This window comes from Mustelus asterias, unplaced genomic scaffold, assembly GCF_964213995.1.
Source record: "Mustelus asterias unplaced genomic scaffold, sMusAst1.hap1.1 HAP1_SCAFFOLD_672, whole genome shotgun sequence".
NCBI lineage: Eukaryota > Metazoa > Chordata > Chondrichthyes > Carcharhiniformes > Triakidae > Mustelus > Mustelus asterias.
This window is the reverse complement of record NW_027590622.1, coordinates 192,615-219,150: the sequence shown is the minus strand read 5'-3', so window position 1 is coordinate 219,150 and position 26,536 is coordinate 192,615. Positions and strand designations below refer to the sequence as shown.

Genomic DNA, 26,536 nt, shown 5'->3' with positions numbered 1-26,536 from the left:
CACAGTCTCTGTTACTGCACTGCTCGTGGAGATAGACATCAGCTCTTTATTTATCATGAATAATTCTGCCCACGGATCTCAGGGGTAGACCGATTTGTCCTCGCCGTGGCTGAATTTCATTATCAAAACAGACATTAAATAGTGCAATCTGTGAAAATGTATTTTTCTTATGAAATTTTTATATGATAAGATTCCCATTCCATGCTACACTGTGGGACCCCATTAGAGAGAGTCAGCCCTGAATAGGTTAAGATCTGCCCATTATCTTAATACATGTGTATACTGCTCAGCGCATCATTCAGGAACTGGGACCTTCATAAATATTCAAACTGATGAATCTAAATGATACATGAATAATTTTTTGCTAGTCTCTCGGTGCTAGATGTCACAGTGACGCGGGATTAACACTCGGGGTGGGTGTCAGCTGCGTTACGCTCATAACTGTTCCCAAAATGACCTCCCTGCCATCCCAACTCTTGCCGTGGGTGCCTTACCCAAGTAACCACACTTGGTTTGAACCGAGGGCAATGAGTGGGGGCAGGCTATTCAGCCATGGAATGCATCACACCCAAGCCTATCAGCAGTGAGGCCGCACAATAGCTGAGCTGTGTCAATGAGCTTCGCTGGAGATAAAGGTGACGCTGGAGTTCCAGGCTATGTTTAGCGTTTTTGCTGCTGAGAACCAGGATAACTCACCCGAACTCTTCCCAAGTATAATAACATTTGAATGCCGTTCCGCTGGACGCCATTCCCACCATTTCTATACCCCAAAGTATCAGTGTGCTTCAGTTCCCACCTTGACTGTGCCCTTTTCTGTCGAGGATTTGCTCCATGTTAGCCACTTTCCACCACTCCCACTCTTTAAAAAAAAAACACCCTGCAGATAAAGGAAATGGTGTGTGATTTCACCGGCCACCTCGGCTTCCTTCTGACTTCCTCACGATTGCTTTATCCAAAATTCATGTTTCTTTTTGCACTGTCCTCAGCAGAAACGAAACATCTGAGGCGAGGAGTTTGCTCATGCAGCACAGAGAATGCAAAAAAAAGATAATGTACTTTCTGGCAGGGTTTGGTGAAATCGAGTGGGAGGAAGCTGGAGTGGAGCATAGCCAGCAGCACAGATCATAGAATAGAATAGAATCCCGACAGTACAGGAGGCCATTCGGCCCATCGAGTCTGTACCAACTCTCGGACAGAACATATTATCCAGGCCCTATTCCCGTAACCCCACGTATTTGCTCGGTTATTCCCCCTAACCTGCACATCTTTGGACACTAAGGGGCAATTTACCACGGCCAATCCACCTAACCTGCACATTTTTTGAACTGTGGGAGGAAACCGGAGCACCCGGAGGAAGCTCACGCAGACATGGGGAAAACTTGCAGACTCCACACAGACAGTCACCTGGGGCCGGAATTGAACCCGGGTCCCTGGCGCTGTGAGGTAGCAGTGCCAACCACTGTGCCACCGTGCCACCCAACCAATTCATGTGGGTGGAATGGTTTGCTTCTGCAATGTAAATATCGTGATGCGCTAGGGTTAAGATTCTCTGGGCCAAAAACCAGCTCCCTACCACATGGCATCAAATATATCCTTCGCCAGGTTCCCCGTGCAGAGGCCCAGCAGTCTGTCCCTGCTGGTGTATACTCTCCTCAAGGGGGGTGGTTTGGATATCAGTCTCACAGAATTTGTCAGCTTTTTGGTTCCTCCTTGCAAAGGGCCTTTGCCTCCTGTGCCAAATCCTCCAGCAGACCGGGGTTCTGGAAAAGTGGAACCAAAAATCGCAGATATGCCAGCTGGTGCGGCTACCTGGCAGCGAGCTCAGTGATCCTAACACTTTCCTGCTTCCCTGCTGCTCCCGCAGCCTGCTGCTGCAACCCTCGGCCAGAAGAGGCTTGGCACAGGCAGCTCGAGATCCATCCTGCAATCTAGTACAATCTGAGAAACCTCGGGACCCAACAGCTTTCGGTCCCCATGTACGGGTGAAGTGCGCAGAGGGGAAGGGTGCCAGCTTCGCTGTCCAGCCTATGCAAGGGTGACCGGTCTGAGATGTTACAACTCAACCGCACTTAGTCCCTCTGGCAAACAAAAGCAAAATACTGCAGTGCTGGAAATATGAAATTAAAAATAGAACTTGCTGGATAAAACTCAGCAGGTTTGGCAGCATCTGTAGAGAGAAACAGAGTTAATGTTTTGGATCTGAACAATTCTTCCACAGTAGAACATAGAACATAGAAAAGCTACAGCACAAACAGGCCCTTCGGCCCACAAGTTGCGCTGAACATGTCCCTACCTACTAGGCTTACCTATAACCCTCTATCTCACTAACTTCCATGAACTTATCCAAAAGTTTCTTCGTAGTTTTGCTGAAAGTCAGGATGACTCACCCCAACTCTGAAATACTTTGATTTGGTTGATTATTGTTACATATATTGGGATACAGTGAAAAGTATTGTTTCTCGCCCACTATACAGACAAACCATACATATATGGGCGGCACGGTAGCACAGTGGTTAGCACTGCTGCTTCACAGCTCCAGGGTCCCGGGTTCGATTCCCGGCTCGGGTCACTGTCTGTGTGGAGTTTGCACATTCTCCTCGTGTCTGCGTGGGTTTTCTCCGGGTGCTCCGGTTTCCTCCCACAGTCCAAAGATGTGCGGGTTAGGTTGATTGGCCAGGTTAAAAAGTTGCCCCTTAGAGTCCTGGGATGTGTAGGTTAGAGGGATTAGCGGGTAAAATATGTGGGGGTAGGGCCTGGGTGGGATTGTGGTCGGTGCAGACTCGATGGGCCGAATGGCCTCCTTCTGCACTGTAGGGTTTCTATGATTCATAGAGTACAGAAGGGACTAGGAAAGGAGAGGGTGCAGAATGTAGTGTTACAGTCACAGCTTGGCTGTAGGAAAAGATCAGCTTTATATATAACAGGTAGATGCCATTCAGCAGAAGCGTTATTTAGATCTGAAACATAAACTCTCTTTCTCTCTCTGCAGGTGTTGCCAGACCTGCTGAGTTTATCCAGCACTTTGTGTTTTTATCTTAGTTTTTCTGCGTTAGGGAGAAGATTTTTTTAAAAAAATCAGTTGGTAGTCCCACTCCTTATCCAGTGGCCTCTGCAGGAAACTGTTAAGTGCGGGCTTAGCTGTGATGCTCTTCATGGTCGAAATAGCTAACTGATACAGTCTGTAGGCAGAGGCATGTGTCAGCGAGCCCGGAGAGCTGTAGCTTACCACAGAGGGGCGGCACGGTGGCACAGCGGTTAGCACTGCTGCTTCACAGTGCCAGGGACCCAGGATCAATTCCCGGCTTGGGTCACTGTCTGTGCGGAGTCTGCACATCATTCCCGTGTCTGCATGGGTTTCCTCCGAGTGCTCCGGTTTCCTCCCACAGTCCGAAAGTCGTGCTGGTTAGGGTGCATTGGCCGTGCTAAATTCTCCCTCAGTGTAACCCGAACAGGCGCCGGAGTGTGGCGACTAGGGGATTTTCACAGTAACTTCATTGCAGTGTAAATGTAAGCCTAGTTATGACATTAATAAATAAACTTTAACTTTAAACTTTAATTAAAACAGCATTGTTGGAAGGGGTGCAACTGTGACTGTCTTATAACATGGCTGGCCAAATCATCAATGGATTGTGCAGAGATTCCCCCCTCCCCTCCCCTCCTGCACCCACATTCCTGTTCCCTTCCTAAAGCCTGCAGGACGGTGGTGGAAAAATGGCAACAAAGAAAAAAGTGAAAAGCCCAACGGAATAATTCATTTGTTGGCCTTCTGTTGAAGGAAGGGAGGGAGGAAGGGGCTGTGTGTCGCTCACATTTAAGCAATGTTTCCAGACACAGGTTTTTAACCGTTTTAACCTTCCCCTTCCTTCCTTTTTCCGATCACAGTTAAGATTCTGTCCTGGTTCCTTCCTCTGATATTCCTTTGGAATATTTATTACTTTATTCTTCAGCCCATTAAAATGTGTGCGGCGCTAGGATAAATTCCGAGCACACTTTAAAATGTCACTTGTCTCACCAATTGACGTGGGGGTGGGGCTGGGGAGCGGGAGGACAAGGACTGACTGAACTTTTATGACCCAAAAGGTTTAAATTCCACGCGAGTTAAGCAGAATTAGCATTTAAACCTCACTCCGCAACGTAAAGCAAATAAGAAACCCGGGTCTTGGCCTAGTCATTACTGTGCGAACACATTAAAACAAATCCTTCAAGATGTGAAATAACTGGATGAAAGGTTTTCTAATTCAATTCCACTTGACTAATTATAAACAGAACGTGCAGGTCGCCCAGGCTCATGTTTGCTGTGTTAGTTCAGAGCAGTGGTAACCAAGGAAACGCCGGAGAATCCACGAGGATAAGTGTTGTTATCTGACCTTTGCCACCTGTGCCAATAAAGGCTGTTGAAAGTCAAAGGTTGCAAATTTGACTCGCTGTGTTTCCTGATCCGCCACGTCACTGATTCAGACCCAGTTTGACTTTCCCTAAACCAGCCCTTGCCCCGAGGGATGCCACTTTCTTCCAGGGTCTAAATTCGGACGGCATGGTCTGGCATGGTCCAGACTCAGGGATTGCTTTGATGACAATGAATATTCACCAGAAGCCTCAATCACTTCAATAATTAATGCCTCCCACATCACAAGCACGGCAGTGTGTATAGAAAGCTGACCTTTATTTATTTTTTTTAAAAACACTCTCGCTGTCTGATTTACCTCATTTCTAGTTACCAGTGCGAATCCAAAATCTAACAGAACCTCTCAAACGTCTACTCTAGCTCCAGACATAGCTGCACTGTCATGTCCAAGATGTCCTCTATTTTGAGGGGATGTGGCATGGGTAAGGGGGGGGGGGGGGTAGGAGGGGGGCACAAAAGTACTTAAGGGGAGGGCGGGAGAGGATTGGCAGAAATATGCAACCATCTCAAAAGGCTGAATCAGACTCCACTCAGGGAAGCAAGGGGCTGTGCACGTGGTTGAAGGATAATCCTCCTGCAATCTGCCTGGACAATATTGGGAGCGAAAAACAAAACAAAAAGATGACAGTGTTAGACGAGAAAGCACCAAGCGCACTGCAAAATACGCCCCCCCCCCATTAATTCATATTAAGCTCTCTTTGTTCAAACAAAAATAATTGATTTAAAACGGGATGTAAATTCTTTAAATTGATGGGCTCTGGTCATCTTTGGCAAGACTAGCATTTGTTGTCCGCTCCCAATTATCCTTAAGGTAGTGGCGAGCTGCCTTCTTGAGCCACTGCAGTCCATGTGGGTTTGGGAAGAGTCGCAGAGCTTTACGGAGAAAGTTTCAACGTTTTTGACCCAGTGACGTCCTGAAGGAAGGGTGAGATGGTTCCAAGTCAGGATGGTGTGCGGTTTGGAGGGGAACTTGCGGGTGGTCAGGCGCCTGCGACCCTTGTTCTTCCAGTTGGAAGAGGGTTTGGAAAGAGCTGTCGAAGAAACCTTTACGAATTGCTGCAGTGCAACTTGTACACAAAGCAGCCACGGAGCACCGGTGACGGAGGCGGTGATTTTTTAAGCTGGTGGATGGGACGCGCAATCAAGCGGGCTGCTTTGTCCCGGGCAGGACACTGATTGGTAGCTATGATTCTGTGTGTAGGACTATATGAGGTTTGTCACTTGATTAGTCAATTGGACCGCTTTTTCAATTTTGGCACGCTTGTGGTGGACAGAAGGTCGACCGGGCTGGCTGTGTCTTTGTCGTGTCCATGCCTCGGTGGATACCAGGTGATCCGTCCAGTTTTATTCTCATTATATTTCCCTGTGTGTGGTTTGATACTACGGAGTGACCGATCAAACCATTTCCGAGGGTCATTGAAGTGAGCACATCGCTGCAAGTCTGGAGTCACATTGAGCCAGGCTGGGTAAGGACGGCGGATTTTTACCCCCTTCCAACAAAGTACATTAGTGAACCAGAGAGGTTTTTACAACAGCTGCTTAGTTTTTAATTGCCACCATTACCAATACTAATTTGCGCACCAGTTAACAAAGTTTTGCCAGGTTGAGCGCTCATGTTCAGTGTGCGGCCTATACGTGCATCAATATGGTAATCCTTGGCACCTCTGCCTTTTTCACACCGCAGACACTTATCTCTTATGTTTCTGCATTTTCATTGGCCTTCAGACAAATCAAAAACGGACACCTTATCCGAGAATCCTGTGTTGGTGAGGAAATGCTAATCAAGGTGAAAGAATTAGGGGCTTTGAACTTCAGCAGGAGGCTGGGAAGAGACAAGGCTGTTGAGTTTTGATCCCAAACGAGATTAAAAATCCTCCCCTTTAGGGCAGCGTTTCAACTACTGTCTCTTTTATTGGAACCTGAGAATAGAAGCTGTTTGTCTGCGACCAAACAAGAATTCTCAATGCGTCGCTCGACCTGCCTTTCTGACGTGACTGTGTTCTGTTCAGTTGATTCGCTGATGGACAACAGTTCCAAAAGAGTGGCCCGACAAGGCAAACATTTCATGCTACATCTGGTAAGCCACAGCCCGAGTGCGAGCAGCAGGGGGCTGAGGGGAGCCAGCTGTCATCTCATCCGAAGTGAGCCCGTCAGCGTGACAGAGGCACTCGGGTCAATGTTAGAGCCTTCGAGGCTCTTCAGGGGTGCCGAGGCACCGTCGCATGATAGAAACCGCAGATGAACACGACGTGGGCACAGCTTGCGGCCGCCGCTGCCTTTTCCTGCGCTTCAACACACTGCGGCAAACATACAATAACCTGCTTCCTACAAATTTACTTTGTCGTTTGGCACAGGTCTTTGCTGCACTGAGAATTGCAGTCTCCAATGTAACCAATTTAATTCTTATGTTTATACAATGACAGATGTAGATGATTATTTTTCTCCCCCTTGTGTGGGACCTTTGTGCTAATCAAAACGAGGTATGTAAGTTTTAGGAAATTAGAACATGTCTTTTTTTTTTGTGGTACAAGCAGCAGCATGAAACATCCCAAGTGATGCCCAATCAGCAGAATTAATATGTGAATTGTCCCTTTTGTTTGCTGCACTGGTGTTCCCTGTGGCTTTAGCCCTCTATTTTACAGATCTGTACAGTCTGAGATCCTTCGCTGCAGGGTAAATGAGGTGGCCTCAGCTCCGTCATCCTTGCCAAAGCCCCTGGCTGAGGCAACAAACACCGACTCCAGGGGCAGGGGCTGCCATTTTGCCTGCTTTCCAGCAGGCAAAGCCCTCAGCCCGCCCACACTGCCTGGCAATGCATCACAACCAGACTGCTGTCTACACCTTCAACTCAAAAGAATTAAGGGTGGAATCCAAATAGTGCAGATCCACCATGCGTTGCCGCTCTTACTTCAATGTTCCCTGAAAAACCTCCTTCATTACACTTTATCCGTAAGGAAGATGATTCATTTTACCCTTTGATGATTTGCTTTTACTTCCTAAAGTCCATTAACTCCCAAATTATACATGACCTTCCATGTTCTATCCCAATCCACTGTTGTCAATACTGTTCTTAACATGGTGGTTTCCTTAGTGATCTCACTGCCTGCCTTAGGGGCCTGGACTGCTGCACTTGGACATTTTGGGGGTTCACCTATTGTTGCCTGGGGCATCTCCAAAGGCACTAACAGGGTCTGAGACGGTGCACCCACAGGTTAACATTATATGGCCTCCCACCGCAGTTAAGTTTTTGCCCCTTACATTTCTGTCTGCGCTGTAGCCGATCGTGCACCTCTGACCCTTTGCCAATTACTCCAAGGATTCCTCAAGGCTCAGTCCCTTCTTCCATTTTGTTCACCCCTCGCTCTTCAGCCAATCCTACTCAAGACTTTGGTAATGATCCCACTTGTCATGCATCAACTTACTGCCGATTTCAAGGCTTCCACACCAATTAGTTGCTCCCAGACATGGATGTACTAGCAGACATTCCCTTTGCAAATCAGCCCAGCTTGGAAAATGTACAGAGGCCACACAGAAAGGACAAGAGGCCGAAGAGGGAAGAGGAGGAGGAGGAGGAGTATTGGGGAGGAAGGGATCTCAGCAGGAGGCCGCATTGCCCAGAGTGTTCAGGAGAGTATTCTCAGCGAGGAATGATGAGTGAGGTGTCTGTGCCTCAGTAAGGATGTCCCCGCTGGGGGCGGTGAGGTGACTGTGATGATGAATTTTTAGGCATTTGGCTCCTCCCAGGCTGGAACTGGGAATATTAGCAACATTTGAGTTGCACTGTTGTGTAATGGAGAGAGGGCAGTGAAGCTCTCCATTCAAAGAGAGTTGCTGCATTTTAATCTCTCTAGTGAGAGTCAGGCAGATGCAGTGAGGACGTGGCTTTGCTCGGATTCCACAGCGCAGGGTATCAGTGATTCCACGCACATCACTTAGCGGATGCCTCGTGTCAGATTTGCCCTACACTGGGAACAGTGGGACTCCACTCCTTGAGCCTCCAGCCGGTGTGTAATCATGGGCAATTGTGCAGTGTGATATGGCAAGTGAAGATTTATTCAATAACCTTGACCATTCATAATAAATCAGCAAACTTCTTGAGGCATTCCATCCAGGTCCTCGAGGATTGACTTCTGGTATTGACCTCTACAGCTATCTGCTCCCTTTGTCGTTTGATCAGGTATCTGGGGAACATCCTTCCTCCTGGAGATACCCGACATCTCTCCTACTTTCTACCTCCTCCACCAAGGTCCCCACTAGAGCATCCAAAAACCTCGCAGCTCCCTCTCTCTCCCATATTGTCCCATTCCTCACTCTTCCCCAGGTCAGATATTCTGCAGCTGCGATTCCTTGCATTTGCTCCAGTAATAATTCAGCGAGAGAGGCGCAGGCTAGCTTCAAGCGGCACGTCCAGCTGATGAACAATGGCGTTCGTGCTGGCTGAACAAGAGACAATTCAATGAGCATCAAGTTGAAATGCTGCCTGCATTGCAATGAACAGGGGTGGGTTAATTGTACATTGTGATCCTCGCAATGAAGACTGTCTGCTTTAACTCCGACAACCTCCCTCAAAAATCCAGCCAAGAATTTCAAACTCTTCCATTTGAAGGTTACATCTTTGCTTCTTCATCTACTGATAGGACAGTACGAAACAGGAGCAGAAGTAGGCCATTCGGCCCATCAAGTCTGTTCCACCATTCAATGACTGATCTGATGTGATAATCCTCAACTTCACTTTCCTGCCTTATCCCCATAACCCTCGATTCCCTCACGGATGGCCTCACACTTCCTATTTCTTGTAACTTCCAATGGAATTCCCATGTTGTTGAAGATGTGGATTATAAAGCACAAGTGTGCCCAAAAATTGAATCATCTTCCTGTACTAAGAGTCGCTCCAGCCCTTCCTATCCGTGGATTACTCCTCTAAATCCTCTCTAAAACTCTTAGAGTGGCTCTGAAAACCCTCCACCCATTCTCCTGGGTATCCTTTATGAAACCCCTCCTTCACACTCCTGAGCAAGATGTAGAAAGAAAGCTGGCCATCTGCTAGCGGGTTCCTCTCTGACCTCCACCTTCCATCCCTTCCCTATCACACCCTTGCTGGTCTCTCTGATATCAGTGCCAGTGCACTAGGTCCTCCTCTGGACTCTTGCTAAAAGCAAAATACTGCAGATGCTGGAAATCTGAAATAAAAACAGAAAATGCTGGAAAAGCTCAGCAGGCAGGGAGAGAAACAGAGCTCGCGTTTCAGCTCCATCTGACGCTTCTTCAGAGCCCCTCTAAACTTTCTTCTTTTGTCTCTCCTCAGCTAGAAATACATCAGACTACAAATGTTTCCCTGGACCCTCACCGTGTTATCGCCAAGACATTGCCTCCTACTGTAAATTGTCCTTCCTCAGGATCTCAATTTTGTATTTTTTCCACAAGCACCATGTCGTGTGTATTGGGGCAAAGCCCCTTTAAGGGACCTGGGGCGTGGGTAAGCTGGTTGGGAACCCCCCGCCCTGAGTGGGCAGTCAACGTTTGGAGTGTGGAGCGAGTAGACTGAATAAAAATCTGAGTTCCCTGATGCCTGGCTGTGAAGTATTCTTGAGAAGACACCTCAGTACTCAGAGATTTAACACACCAGGCCTTCAAAATGTGAGCTTGGCATCACGTAACCCCTGCTTCCTGATTCACCTCATCGTCTCTTCAATTCTTTTTGACCCTCATGGTGTCCTGCCATGGTTTTTGTTTGCCCTGTTGAAGTTCACATTGCAGACCTAACTCTGTGGTCCAACGCTCCACGCAGAGGTGTGATACTCAGAAGGGTCCATGGGTCAGAGTTAGGGCTACGACACTGCAGCCTCGATCCTTTCATCCACTCTTGCCAAGAGAAACAAGACAGAAAAGTTCACAGAAGCGCTGGCTGTACCAGCGTTGACTGGCAATAGGGAGGCCAGGAAGGTTGTGTGTGAGAGAGAGGTTGGAGGTCAGAGATGAGGGAGGGATCATGGAATGAACTGTAACATACTTGTACATCTGTGTGAGAACAGGGAAAACTAACTGCAACACAGAATACAATTCAGCGCGAAAAGTAAGACACCAGCAGCTGTGTTCTGAACAGCTTCTTGTATAATCTTCCATTTACACCAAGCATACTGTCAGAAATTAAAGGAGGCATTGAAACCGAGTGAATAACACTTGTATCAGTCAGTGTAAGAGGAGGAAGCTACAGACAACTGCAGCTCTCAAAGACCCCAGCTAGCTGGTGCAGTAACTAAAATCATTAGGTAGGGAGGGTTACCACTTTGCCTGCTCCTTATCCAGACCGTCCTGTGTTGAGTGGTCCGACCAGAGTTGTGGAGATGGAGTCCTGGCATCCAACGTTTGCATTTTCAAAGATCTATCCATTTTTACCACTTGCTGCCAACTCTCCCAATATGGAGTGGTTATAAGACCATAAGACATTGGAGCAGAATTAGGCCACTCGGCCCATCGAGTCTGCTCCACCATTCAGTCATGCTGATATTTCTCACATCCCCATTCTCCTGCCTTTTCCCCATAACCCCTGATCCCCTTATTAATCAAGAACCTATCTATCTCTGTCTTAAAGACACTCAATGACCCGGCCTCCACAGCCTTCTGCGGCAAAGAGTTCCATAGATTCACCACTCTCTGGCTGAAGAAATTCCTCCTCATCTCTGTTTTAAAGGAACGCCCCTCTAGCCGGAGGTTGTGCCCTCTGGTTCTAGTTTTTCCTACTAGTTAAAGTTAAAAGTTAAAGTTTATTTATTAGTCACAAGTAAGGCTTACATTAACACTGCAATGAAGTTACTGTGAAAATCCCCGAGTCGCCACAATCCGGCACCTGTTCAGGTCATTGCCCCTAACCTGCATATCTTTCAGACTGTGGGAAGAAACTGGAGGAAACCCACGCAGACATGGGGAGAACGTGCAGACTCTACACAGACAGTGAGCCAAGGCCGGAATCGAACCCGGGTCGCTGGCGCTGTGAGACAGCAGTGCTAACCACTGTGCCACCCCAGTGAAAACATCCTCTCCACGTCCACTCTATCCAGGCCTCGCAGTATCCTGTAAGATTCCCCCCCTCATCCTTTTATTAGTGATCGAAAATTTCAATGACTGTTGCATAAAACAATCTGAACCATACAGCACTGTTACCGCGCAAAACTGTCCCAAAGCACTATCTGGACGTGTAATGAACAATATGGACACCAAGCCAAACAAAGGGATAGGGTGGGATTTTCCGGCCACATTCACCCCAAAACCGGAAAATCCCGCCCGAGGTCAATGGACCTTGGCATGGTGGGTGAGCAGGGCTTGGTATGGAATAGCCAGTAGAGTTTTTAATGAGCTGATGTCTATGGAGGGTGTATCATGGGAGACCAGCCAAGAGAGCACTGGTCATGGAGCTGATTGAGGTATGAATGGGGAACCAGGCCACGATCCCAACCCGCAGTGCTAGTTTTTTTTAAACCCTGCTTCATTTTCCAGTGTTGGAACGGACAGGACAGCCCGAGGCACCCACAAGTCACTGTGGTGTCGGGTCTGTGTCATGACCAGCAACAGCCTGTATAATGCCTTAGCTCCTGATTATTGGTCACAGATGTTCCTATTGAGTAATTGGTGATGCAGATTAAATTACTCGTTAGAGCCGATTAGTCAGACCCGGTGCATCTCATTTACCAAAAAAAAAGGATTTGTACAAATAGCTCTGGAGCTGGGTTTAGTTGCCTCCTTAATCCGATTTGAGTTTTTAGTACAACTGCAGATTTTGGACTGCTAAGTAATTTGAATAAATGCAACGCATGGTGTGGCATCAGGTCAGTTCCCTCGCTCGATTCTCAGTCTGCGTCAATCAATTTGGGCAGATTTTTTGTGTTTGCAATTGCAATCCAGTTACCCCAAACGCTCAGTGTCCTCATAGCTCCCTCCAGCTCAGTATCTACCCCAGCCACAGCATTGCAAAGTTGTGACTGCCACCATGATGCAAAATCCCTCCTCATTCTGTTTGGTGTTTCTTCAGCCTTTGACACAAATGAGCATATCAGCCCCGCCCCCCCACCACCACCAACCCCCCCTCCCCCCTCCAATGTCCCTCCTCTGCCGTTAAGCCCAGTGGCCTGCCCTCACCTGGTTCCATTCATTTCCAATTGCAGCTACAGAATCTGCAGCAATGGCTGCTCTTCCCGAGACCACCCCCCTTCCTGCTGAACCATGGGTCTATCATTGGTGCCCCTTCCTCATCTCCATCTACGTGCTGTCCCGGAGGAATACTATTCACACACATGCGATCAGCTTCTATATGCACACTGACAACACCCAGCTAGCTCCGTCTCTGCTATCTCAGTTGTCGGGCTGCTTGTCCGACATCCAGTCTTGGAGGAGCCGCAGTTTCCTCCAGTTGAGGACTGGGAGGATTAAAGCTTTCCCCGTAGGCCCTTGGTAAAAGCGCTGCAGCCTTGCCACCTATTCCATCCCCCTCCACAGCCCCCATTCAAAAGTAGGCAGACAGTTTCACCACTCGCTCTGGCTCCTACCTCAGCCTACATGCTATTGAAACTCTCTTTTCATTAAAAAAATGAATTCATGGGACTAATCCCCAATTGCCCTTGAGAAAGTGGTGCTGGGCCACCGTCTTGAACCGATGCAGCCCGTGTGCTAAAGGTACTCCAGCAGTGCTGTCAGGGAGTGAGTTCCAGATATGATTCATAGAACATAGAACAGTACAGCACAGAACAGGCCCTTCGGCCCACGATGTTGTGCCGAGCTTTATCTGAAACCAAGATCAAGCTACCCCACTCCCTATCATCCTGGTGTGCTCCTTGTGCCTATCCAATAACCGCTTAAATGTTCCTAAAGTGTCTGACTCCACTATCACTGCAGGCAGTCCATTCCACACCCCAACCACTCTCTGCGTAGAGAACCTACCTCTGATATCCTTCCTATATCTCCCACCATGAACCCTATAGTTATGCCCCCTTGTAATAGCTCCATCCACCCGAGGAAATAGTCTTTGAACGTTCACTCTATATTCATTGACAATGGAGGAATGATTGTATGTTCCCAGGCCTGGGTGGGCGTGCACACTCAGTTACTCCAAACCTTCTCCTGGTCAGCCTCCCATCCTCCATCAACACCAACCCATCCAAACGTTTTACCGTCTGTCTCCTCGCCCGCACCAAACCCCACTCACCCCATCAGCCCTCGAATGCAGTGGCTATCAAAGAAATGCCTCAAATTTAAAATTCGCCCTGTTCCCTGGCCAACGCAAGATGGCTGCGAATACCCATCTGTGCACCTGTCCACGCATGCACAGAAAATCCCAGACGTCACTGACCAGAGACACAGTGCTGGTAAAAGCTGTCTTTTTTTCCCGTGCTGTGATAGAGGGGAGGGAAATATTAAAACAGAGAAACGTTGTTTTTCCTGCCCGATTACATGGGCACAGAGTAAAAGAAAAACCCTGAATGACACAGGCTGTATCTATAACTGCTGTGACACACCTGTTGTGTTGAATCAAATTGGAGATTGAGGGGAAAGTGGTAAATGTGTCTAGTTTCTGGCTTACATTGAATTTTGTGTATCAAGTTTTTTGGGGGGCTACTTACTTCAGTTAACCTGCGTGCATTTGTTATATTTTGGGAAGGTGGTTTAACTTCTTTTTGGTTTTGATTCTGATCTCCATCACTGCCAATCTTGGAGTAAAATGGTACAACTGCACATGTACCGCACTGGCAGCAAAGGTAAACCTTTAACATTCTCATATTTAAATACCATTAAAGCCTCACTCCTCCAAGTCACTCATCTCCATCATCCCCAAACTATATATCCCACCAAACTCTGCATTCCACCAACGGCGCTTCTTTTGCACCCCTGTCCCCATCTTCCTCCTCCTCCTCCCCCCCCCCCCCCCCACCCCCCCGCATTAATAGTGATTCCTTAGCTGCCCAGCCTGACATTCTGAAATTTCTGCCTTAAATCATAGAATCCCTGCAGTGCAGAAGGAGGTCATTTGGCCCGAGTCTGGACCGATCACAATCCCACCCAGGCCCTATCCCCGTAACCCCACATATTTACCCTCCTAATCCCCCTGACACTAAGGGGCAATTTATCATGGCCAATCCACCTAACCCGCACATCTTTGGACTGTGGGAGGAAACCGGAGCACCCGGAGGAAACCCACGCAGACATGGGGAGAATGTGCAGACTCCACACGGACAGTGACCCGAGGCCAGGATTGAACCCGGGTCCCTGGCGCTGTGAGGTAGCAGTGCCATCCTAAATCCTTTAGCCTTTCCAGCTGTTGCTCATCTGCAAAACCTGTCTCTGCTTTTGGTCAGCTCTCCTGATTTCAACTCCTTTGGCTTGGCATCCGTTTTTTTTATTATACCCCTTGTGCCTTTGTGTGCCAGCCATGGCTCAGTTGGCAGCACTCTTACCTCTGCGTGTCACAAGGTTGTGGGTTCAGGATTTGAGTACAAAACGCAAGGCTGACATCCCAGTGCGGCGCTGAAGGAGTGCTGCACTGCCAAAGGTGCTCATCTTTTGGATGAGACATTAAACCAAGGTCCCCTCTGTCCTCTCAGGTGGATGTAAAATATCCCCATGCCCTACTTTGAGGACGGGCTGGGGAGTTATCCCTGGTGTCCCGGTTACAATGTATCCCTCAATCTACATCACACAAACAGATTGTCTGGTTATTATTGTTGGAGCTTGCTGTGAGCAAATTGGCTACTGTGTTTCCTACATTACAACAGTGACTACACATCAAAAATGTTTCATTGCTGTGAAAAGTGCTTCAGGATGTCCAGTGGTGGTGAAAGATGCGATATAAATACTACATATATGAATCATACATACTGCTTTTATGTTAAAGACAACATATAAATGAGCGCCATTGTTGCTGTTGATAATGCATGTGCATGCGTGGCTGTAAACTGTTTTGGCCTCTAGTGGTGAGGCCACCACAAACAAATAGCTGGACGACACACCTATTGTATAGGCCAAGACATGAAAAATGTCCACATTGCAGCAAGTGCCAGCGTTACGGACAAGGGGAGGAGCAGGGAGATTGGATCAGGAAAAAAAGTGCTTTTAAAAATAAATAGCACTCCATCATCTTGGGGTGGGTGACCCGAAACTCAAATAGATCTGGGCAAACTCGGCATAGAGTTTAAAATTCATTTGATAGATTTGGATCAATGGGAGTGATGACTTGGAACGCAATGCCGCTGTGTAACCATTCAAAAACACACAGCATGGAGCAGAGGCAGAGAAACAATGTCTGTTCCCTGACACTAATGGGCTGTGGAGTCGTTAGGGGGGAAAATCTCAACTAATTATACATCCTATCTACCAGATCCAATTATAGATAGACGGTCTCCATAATAGAGCACAAGTGCAGCTGTGGTTGAATCTCTAAATGGACTGTACAGTGGTTGGAAAGTGGCCTGATAATTACATAGTCCATTGATCAAACCAAATTATAAAATGGATAAAGAATTAATCAGACAAGATAATCAGGACACTGGCTCATTTCATTTCATGTTAGTTGTGTTATGGATTTGAACTGTGGAGGTCACACTCCTCCAATGACACTGAAATAAAATCATTACATGGCAAACCATAGGCTCCAACCATGAAGCAAGAGCATTCCCCTCGATGTTTTCCAGGTAGTAACTGTCTCATTTAATGTTTGGGGCCAGCTTAAAAAGCTGTAGCTCGCGGATCCCTCAGAGAGCCTCAATGGCTGCCACCTGCTAAAGCACATGACAGGCCCTTTGATATTCAAGCATTAATTTATAATGGAAACTTGTTGGACATCTCAAATCTGGTTTGACATTTTCTGCTTAAAAAAAAAACCACTTCAATCTTCTAACCTGCACAAAGATCCTCCCTGCTAGCTTGCTGTGTGTGTGGCATCAGTGATAAAGGTTGCCCTGTGCATCAAAGGGCTCCAGTGAAGTGTATCCAGGTGGCATCATGGGCTTGGACACTTCTGGAGCAGTTCCAGTCTTTCGTTCTTTTTAACAATGCCGCTGAGGGCAGCTCCTCTTCAAATGTGTCGAGGAGAGAGCGGGGTTTACAGATCCTGCTACTCTTTTTTTCAGTGTGCAAAAGGAAAGTACTTTGAACAATTACTATTCTCTCCTTCACCACCCACCCACCGACCCACTCACTGCAACCCTACCCCCACCAACCCCCATTGTTGCGATGGTCCATCACCGTCAAGACATTTTTAAATGTCTCCCTCCCAAGCCTTCTCCCTTCGATGCCACAAGTTCTCAGCCTAACACCATAATCGGAGTGCCGTCGCTACACGGACGATAATGATTCAAGAAAAAGGCCCAAGACCAAATTTCTTGGGTAACTAACTACAGGAACAACACACATTTGAGTGTCTTTAATGTAATAAAATATCCCATTTCAACAGGAGAGCAATTGGTCAAACTTTGACACACAGGAATGGACGTATGGTTGCCAACCCCCCCCAGGACTGTCCTGGACTACATTTCTCATAAGCTGTGTGGCCTCTGCCTGAAAGCCCCATCACAATTTGGCCCCTTTAAATTACCAAACGTGTCCAGTTGCAGGAAGGCACTTAAAGAGTTGTGCACTTAAAATAGTGTTTTGATTTTCTTCCAATGCTTTCAGGTATTAGTCATTATTTTTAATGTGAAAAACTGGCTGTTTTAGACTTGGTGAGTTAGTAGGAGGCAGGTCAAGTGTCAAACCTTCTCTAACGTATCTAACCAGAGTTAGCAGCGTAAATGGACAATCAACACAACATCGGTAATGCCATCAGAGAATAAATAACACAAAAAGATAAGCAGATTCCGGTTTCTGTTCTTGTCTTACAAAGAACAAAGAACAATACAGCACAGGAACAGGCCCTTCGGCCCTCCAAGCCTGCACCGCTCCCTGGTCCAAACTAGACCATTCTTTTGTATCCCTCCATTCCCACTCCGTTCATGTGGCTATCTAGATAAGTCTTAAACGTTCCCAGTGTGTCCGCCTCCACCACCTTGCCTGGCAACGCATTCCAGGCCCCCACCGCCCTCTGTGTAAAATATGTCCTTCTGATATCCGTGTTAAACCTCCCCTCATTATATCTTATGATATAAGATGTGCGGGTTAGATGGATTGACCATGCTAAATTGCCCCTTAGTGTCCCAAGATGTGTAGGTTTGATGGACTAGCCATGAAAAATGTGTGGGGTTATGGTGGGGGAGTGGGCCTGGGTAAGATGCTCTGTCAGAGACTTGGTGCAGACTCAATGGGCTGAATGGCCTCTTCTGCACTGTAAGGATTCAATGATTCGATAAGAAATTCAAAAGGGAAAAATTACGGAGGTCACACTTTTAGCAAGCTTAGTGGTTTAATTAAGGAAGGGTTCTGCTTTTCAAAGCTTCAATCTAACATTTCCCAAGTTGGGATGCTTGGTGTCTGGTCCAGCACGGAGGTACTTGTTCCAAATGGTGCTCCTGTGGGAAATGCTGGGATGATGCCAGATGCTGTCACTGTCGCAGCTGTACAGAGCGGGTACACTTCATAGTGAGTGACGAAGCAGCTCCATGAGGCAAGCATGGTCATTCAGAAAGAGACAGCAGCAGGATGATTGAATTGGACGGGAATTCAAATGCTGCAATCTGGCCTCGGTCGGGAATCTGAATAATTCCTGATTGAAGCGCACAGGCTGTTGGCAAAGCAGACACATTAGGGCTGAGCTCAGAATCGTGTTAATTCCTCGCAGCGGACATGGATTGATGAGTATCCCACATTTCACAAAGCTGCCACGCTCTGCGTCACTTTTAACCCCCTCTCGATGCAGGTGCGATTGTTGATGAAATAAATCTACCCACTGGCACCGTGGCACCAATGTTCCCCCTAAGTCAGAAGTCGCACTCCAGCGACTTGCCAACGTAAATTAACGTACAACTAAACAAAACTTTGATGCAATACCGAGGGGAGTGTTGAATGTCGGAGGTGACATCTTTTCTCTCAAGTTAAGTAGGGCAGCACGGTGGCACAGTAGTTAGCACGACTACCTCAGAGTGCCAGGGTACCCGGGTTCGGTTCCCAGCTTGGGTCACTGCCTGTGAGAAGTTTGCCCGTTCTCCCCATGTCTGCGTGGGTTTCCTCCGGTTACCCCAGTTTCCTCCCACAGTCTGAAAGACGTGCTGGTTAGGTGGATTGGCCATGCTAAATTCACCTTCAGTGTACCCGAACGGGTGCCACCGGAGTGTGGTGACGAGGGGATTTTTCACAGTAACTTCATTGCACTGTTAATGTAAACCTACTAGTGACACTAATAAATGAATAAAATAAAAAATAAGATGTTTAGGTTAAGTTGATTGGCCATGCTAAATTGTCTCTGAGTGTCAGGGGGATTAGCAGGGTAAATATGTGGGGTTATGGAGATAGGGCCTGGGTGGGATTGTGGTCAGTGCAGACCCAGTGGGGCGAATGGCCTCCTCCTGCACTGTAGGGATTCTACGAAGTTGATGTAAAACATCCCATGGTACTATTCAAAGTTGAGCAGAGGAGTTCTTGCTGGTCTCCTTGCTTTATCTCTCTGGACAGGATCACATTGATGAGATGGAGTACAGGAAAGAGATGGAGAATCTGGTGAACTGGTGCGATGACAATAATCTCTCCCTCAATGCCAGTAGAATGAAGGAAATAGTCAACAACTTCTGGAAGCGTAGTGGAGGACATGCCTCTGTCTACATCAATGGGGATGGTTAAGGAGGCTAAGGAAATTCAGCATGTCCACTACGGCTCTCACCAATGTTTACAGATGCACCATAGAAAGCATCCTTTCTGGTTGCATCACAGCTTGGTCTGGCTCCTGCTCTGCCCAAGACCGCAAAAAACTACAAAGAGTTGTGAATGTAGCCCAGTCCCATCGATCAAACCAGCTTCCCATCCATTGACTCCACCTACACTTCCTGCTGCCTCGGGAAAAACAGCCAGCATAATCAAGGACCCCATGCACCCCGGACATTCTCTCTTCCACCTTCTTCTGTCGGAAAAAAGATACAAAAGTCTGAGGACACGTACCAACCGATTCAAGAACAGCTTCTTCCCTGCTGCCATCAGACTTTTGAATGGAGCTACCTTATGTTAAGCTGATCTTTCTCCACACCCTAGCTATGACTGTAACATTACATTCTGCACCCTCTCCTTTCCTTCTCCCCTCTGTACTCTATGAATGGCATGCTTTGTCTGTATAGCATGCAAGAAACAATACTATTATTCACTGCATCCCAATAGATGTGACAATAATAAATCAAATCAAATTACTGTTTGCAAACTGTGTGCTATGTTTTATATGTCAAACATTGATTGTACTTCAGAGATGTAAAGTACAGCGCAGTCTGTAAAGAATTTGGACATCCTGATGACACGAAAGGTGCTATAGAAATGCAAGTCTTGCGTTCTATTAGGACAGAAAGGCTTGAAGAGCTGGTCATAGACCAGTGTAGGAACTCCCATCGCAATGAAACAAGGGTATAGTTAAGGACAGCATGCAATCTATCAATGTAAACACTATTTTTTGCCTGTATTTAAAGTTTGGAGCTACCTGTTGCTGCCACAATGCAGCTTTAACAGTGTATGCTTGGAGTAGGTTATAATTGTTCATTTTGAATGCTGCTGTTGCGCCATTACTGAGGCACCACAAACCTCCTGGGTTGCTATGGATACCACTCAGCCCAAGGTAGATGCTGCCATGTTTTGAATAGTTCCAGAGTAATCATTTACTTCATACATTTTTCAAATTAGGAACAGGTTTTCTGTTTCCCACAGTGTCCTTGACCTCAAGTGTTCTTCAGCAGCTAAACCAAGACCTGTGTGAATGATGGGGGAGGGGGTTGGGGTTTGCAGCTCCCTTCTTGAGCCTGTGCTGAGAAAGCGGGGCTCTCAGCTGCGGTGGCAATTGACAACCGGGGGAAAAAGATCAGCAGAGTTCCTGTTCCTGACTGCTGTTCATTGATTCCTGGGGGAGAGTGTACACGCGGCGATTCCTGGGGGAGAGTGTGCACGCAGTGATTCCTGGGGGAGAGTGTACACGCGGCGATTCCTGGGGGAGAGTGTACACGCGGCGATTCCTGGGGGAAGAGTGTACACGCAGTGATTCCTGGGGGAAGAGTGTACATGCGGTGATTCCTGGGGGAAGAGTGTACACGCGGTGATTCCTGGGGGAAGAGTGTACACGCGGTGATTCCTGGGGGAAGAGTGTACACGCGGTGATTCCTGGGGGAAGAGTGTACACGCGGTGATTCCTGGGGGAAGAGTGTGCACGCGGTGATTCCTGGGGGAGAGTGTACACGCGGCGATTCCTGGGGGAGAGTGTACACGCGGCGATTCCTGGGGGAAGAGTGTACACGCAGTGATTCCTGGGGGAAGAGTGTACACGCGGTGATTCCTGGGGGAAGAGTGTACACGCGGTGATTCCTGGGGGAAGAGTGTACACGCGGTGATTCCTGGGGGAAGAGTGTACACGCGGTGATTCCTGGGGGGAGAGTGTATACGTGGCGATTCCTGGGGGAAACTGTACATGTAGTGATTTCTGGGGAAAACGGTATACATTCCTGGGGGGTGGGGGGGGGGGGGTGGGAGTGTACACGCGGTGATTCCTGGGGGAGAGTGTACACGTGGCGATGTGTGGGGGGGAGTGTACACGTGGCGATGTGTGGGGGTGAGTGTACACGCGGCGATTCCTGGGGAGAGTGTACATGTGGCGATGTGTGGGGGGGAGTGTACACGTGGCGATGTGTGGGGGTGAGTGTACACGTGGCGATTCCTGGGGAAGAGTGTACACGTGGCGATTCCTGGGGAAGAGTGTACACGCAGCGATTCCCAGGGAAATGTGTACATGCGGCCATTCCTGGGGGAAGAGTGTACACGCGGCGATTCCTGGGGAAGAGTGTACACGCGGCGATTCCTGGGGGAAGAGTGTACACGCGGCGATTCCTGGGGGAGGAGTGTACACGCGGCGATTCCCAGGGAAATGTGTACATGCGGCCATTCCTGGGGGAAGAGTGTACACGCAGCGATTCCCGGGGAAATGTGTACACGCAGCGATTCCTGGGGGAAGAGTGTACATGCGGCGATTCCTGGGGAAGAGTGTACATGCGGCGATTCCTGGGGGAAGAGTATATACGCGGCGATTCCTGGGGGAAGAGTGTACACGCGGCGATTCCTGGGGGAAGAGTGTACACGCGGTGATTCCTGGGGGAAACTGTACATGTAGTTATTTCTGGGGAAAACGGTATACATTCCTGGCGGGGGTGGGGGGGGGGGGGGGGAGGAGAGTGTACACGTGGCGATGTGTGGGGGAAACCGTACACGTGGCGATCCCTGGGGGTAGGTGGGGGGGACTGTACACGCGATGATGATGACAACAGACAGGATTGGGTTAATATGTGACGGCCCTTGTTAGAATCACCTGACTAATGCCCGCAAGAGGGGAAGATAAACCTCTCTGGGTCGCATATGGCATAGTAAGAAGTTTAACAACACCAGGTTAAAGTCCAACAGGTTTATTTGGTAGCAAAAGCCACACAAGCTTTCGAGGCTCTACGCTGCAAGAAAGGATGTCCCGAGGCATGGTACATTGGGGAAACTATGCAGACGCTGCGACAACGGATGAATGAACACCGCTCGACAATCACCAGACAAGACTGTTCTCTTCCTGTTGGGGAGCACTTCAGCGGTCACGGGCATTCGGCCTCTGATATTCGGGTAAGCGTTCTCCAAGGCGGCCTTCGCGACACACGACAGCACAGAGTCGCTGAGCAGAAACTGATAGCCAAGTTCCGCACACACAAGGACGGCCTCAACCGGGATATTGGGTTCATGTCACAATATTTGTAACTCCCACAGTTGCGTGGACCTGCAGAGTTTCACTGGCTGTCTTGTCTGGAGACAATACACACCTTTTTAGCCTGTCTTGATGCTCTCTCCACTCCCATTGTTTTGTTTCTTAAAGACTTGATTAGTTGTAAGTATTCGCATTCCAACCATTATTCATGTAAATTGAGTCTGTGTCTTTATAAATTCTGTTTGTGAACAGAATTCCCACTCACCTGAAGAAGGGGCTTAGAGCCTCGAAAGCTTGTGTGGCTTTTGCTACCAAATAAACCTGTTGGACTTTAACCTGGTGTTGTTAAACTTCTTACTGTGTTTACCCCAGTCCAACGCCGGCATCTCCACATCATCGCATATGGCATAGCAGAGTGGAAATGCAACATCAGAAAGGAAAGGTAGCAAGGAAATGAAAAGGATAGTAAACCCAGCGAGTGTTGACTATTCCACCACAGCGGCAGCTGATTGCGAGGAGTTAGTAAGTCGCACAGGACGCTGGGAGTTATATTAACCTCTGTAAATAAAGCCCATGTCCTCAGCAGTATCGTACGGACACGAAAACTGGACCCTGAAGGAAACAAGCAGAGATGTTTGAGGCTGTTGCTGCAGCCATTATTCTTGACAATCAGCTGGACATGAAGGATGACTAATGAAAGGGATGAAAGGGACCTTGAACCAACACGGGAAATGATGAGGCTGATTATATTAACAGCAAGGTGATGGATTAGTGGACAGGTCATGCAGGAGTGACAGGGAAAAACGCTGGCTCTGTTTCTGTCTGGAAAAATTCAAAAACGAAGCAGGCAAAGAAAGTGATTGAATAAACGTGATGGAGCAGGCAGGGGTAGCACATCCTGTTACCTCTGCTTTATCCTCTTGCTGATGCCCTTGATGCAGGGCCTCAGGCCTTCACTGCAATAAAGATACTGCAGAATTACGACAAGGTAATGCAATTTTTTTTACAGCTCGCTATATTATCTGCGGGCAGTCTTTGCTCACGTTCCGTGGATTGATTTGTATAATAAGTGGCTTCCATTAATCATCTCAGTTAGCACAGTAACATTGATTTGACTCAAGGCTTTCTGGTCACGCAGCTGAAGAACAGTGAATAGACTATAAAGCTCTCTTTTTTCCAGCTGTCACTCAGGTTTTCAGCAGCTTTTGCACCAATTGTTTTTGCTGCTTATTTTTCCTCTGAAGCTCCATTAACGCCAACAAGGGGATTCCCAATGGGAATCTCCAGGATTATAGCCGATTATTATAGTGTAAACTATTGAGAGGTCGTTTCTACTGGTCAGTGAGATGGGTACAAAGGGCAATAATTTCAGACAACTGCAAGTGGTACGAGAATGGATAATAGAACAATGGTGTTTGGTGAAGTGACACTGACTGCCCTTGACATCAAGGCAACATCTGACCGATATGTGGCATCAAGGAGCCCTAACAAAACTGGAGTCAATGGGAATCAGGAGGAATTCTCTAAGCTAGTTGGAGTCATACCTGGCACGAAGAAAGATAGTTGTGATTGTCGGAGGGCAATCATCTCAGTTCCAGGACATCATTGCAGGAGTTTGTCAGGTTAGTGCCCTAGGCCCAACCATCTTCAGCTGCTTCATCAACAACCTTCCTTCCATCATAAGGTCAGAAGTGGGGATGTTCATTGATGACTGCATAATGTTCGTTACCATTTGCCACTCCTGAAGCAGCCCATGTCCAAATCATCTGGACAATATCCAGGCTTGGGCTGACAAGTAACGTTCACACCACACAGCGCCAGGCAATGACAATCTCCAACAAATGAGAATCTAACTATCGTCCCATGGCATTCAATGGCATTACCCATCACTGAATCCTCCATAATCAACATCCCGGTGGTTACCAGTGACCAGAAACTGAACTTGATTAGCCAGATAAATACTGTGGCTACAAGAGCAGGTCAGAAGCTGGCGAGTAACTCACCTCCTGATTCCTCAAAGTCTGTCCACCATCTACAAGGCACAAGTCATGAGTGTAATGGAATACTTCCCACTTGCCTGGATGGGTGCAGCTCCAACAACACTCAAGAAGCTCGGCACCATCCAGGACAAAGCAGCCCGCTTGATTGGCACCACATCCACAAACACTTACTCTCTCTACCACCAGTGCACAGTGGCAGCAGTATGTACCATCTACAAGATGTACTACAGGAACCTACCAAGGCTCCTTGGACAATACCTTGCAAACCCACAACTGCCGCCATCTAGAAGGATAAGGGCAGCAGACGCATGGGAACACCACCACCTGAATCTGTCCCTCCAAGCTGCTCACTATACTGACTTGGAAATATATCACCATTATTTGACTGTTGCTGGATGAAAATCCTGGAGTACCCTTCCTAACAGCACCATGGGTGTACCTACACCACAGGGACTGCAGCGGTTCAAGAAGGCAGCTCACCACCACCTTTGAGGGCAATTAGGGATGGGCAGTGAACGTTGGCCTGGCCAGCACTGCCCACATCCCATGAATGAATTTTTAAAATCTGGAATTCTGCGCTCCAAAATCACCATTCAATTGTTATATAAAGAAATTATGCTATTGCTTGAGAGAGAGAAATATTCAACAGTCTGCGGTGTGGAAAGGGAAATGGCTGACGTGAAGAGAAACACTGGCACCAACTTGATGGGCCGAATGGTCGGTTTCTGCGCTGGAAAACATCGACACCCACTTTCCAGAAGGGAGGATATACTGGAGTTAGCAGCGGCAGCTCAGATTGGCTATTTCCTCTCCAGCCCACTGGTGTTGTGTCTTCAACTGCTGGCCCAGCACAGACCAAGGACACAACTGGGAACCTTCCATGTCTGTATGTCTCAGTACAAAACTCAATGGCGGACTTACTGACCTGGGGCAGGCGATTGTTACAAATAGCAACTCGCGTCATATCATTGGATAATTATGGATGAGGATGGCGACGAGGGGATTTTCACAGTAACTTCATTGCGGTGTTAATGCAAGCCTACTTGTGACACTAATGAATAAACTTTAAAAAAGAAAGTTAATCAGCCCATCATAATACAGTCATGCTCAAGTCTCCCCTGCCCACTGTAGAATCCAAATGATTCCAGGGATTGTGCTACAGCACTCTTCTTGGAAGTCTATGTCATACGTTGATTGTTCTTTGGGGGTGATCTTGATTTTGAAGAACAATGGAGAATATCAATTCAACCGCGCCTTATACCTTGCTCCTGATTTTCAAGCACGTTGGTCATAGGTAATTCTTTTAGATTTTAATGACATCAAGGGGTGTGGGGAGAAAGCAGGATTATGGCATTGAGACAGAGGATCAGCCATGATCATATTGAATAGCATAGCAGGCGTGAAGGGCCGAATAGCCTTCTCCAGCTCCTCGTTTCTATGTTGTGTCACTGAGTATCACCCAGTTTATATCATCACCATGTCAAAACTACAGTTTTCACACGAAGGGAACTTTTCCTGACATCCTAATCTCAGTTTAATTTTCACTTCACCGAATGTGTTATTTAGTCATACTCTTGCAATTAAATCTGAAGTAATATTCCATATATAACGTAGATAAAGCAAGGGAAAAAGTGAACAGTTCTATAGACCCCCGTGTCAAAGGCTGAAAAGCCCAAGTTTCCCCAATCTTTCCTCCGAAATTCAGTCCTTTGACACTGGGGAATCAGCCTCACGGCTCCTCACTGCACAACCTCTAGTTCACAAACGTCTCCCTTATGTTTGGGAACTTCAAAGGACACAACACTTGAGATGTGGTTTGACCACGGCACCATACAGATTGAACACGACTTCCTCTGACTTGCAATCTTCTATCTTAGCCAAATGGTTCATTGTTCTGACCAACCACACGCTTCTTTATAAATCATTCTGCAGATTCACGGTCTCAACATTAAGCCCAGGCCTCTCCCAGCAACCCCCCCCCCCCCCCCGACTCAGTACTCCCCCACACCCACCACTGATTACCGCCAGTGAATACACTATTCTTTTCAACCCTTCAGCCAATTTCTCAGTCATTCTCACTTACCACAAATCCCCACAAGCTTCAAGTTTAACTAATAGCCTTTCAGGTGGAACTTTAGCTTTGAAAGTTAAAGTATGTATATCACAGGGCTAACCACAGTCTACTTGGGTTGTCACTTCCCAAAAGAAGGAATTGAGGATGTTGATCAGCCTGGATCTTCCTCTTCTGAATACATCTGAACTGGATTAGTCCAGACTCGAAACGTTGGCTCTATTCTCTCT

The 26,536-nt window shown here is 47.6% G+C and overlaps 1 protein-coding gene across 1 annotated transcript in view; it reads right to left on the bottom strand.

Annotated features, from left to right (window-relative positions):
• The window catches only part of LOC144487246 (kazrin-like), a gene marked incomplete at its 3' end in the record, with an annotated part of 225,346 nt that overhangs the window by 6,438 nt on the left and 192,372 nt on the right, over positions 1-26,536 (bottom strand). The window contains exon 4 of the mRNA XM_078205330.1: positions 1,684-1,760. Within this exon, the coding sequence (XP_078061456.1) occupies positions 1,684-1,760 (77 nt within the window). The remainder of the gene's footprint in view (positions 1-1,683; positions 1,761-26,536) is intronic.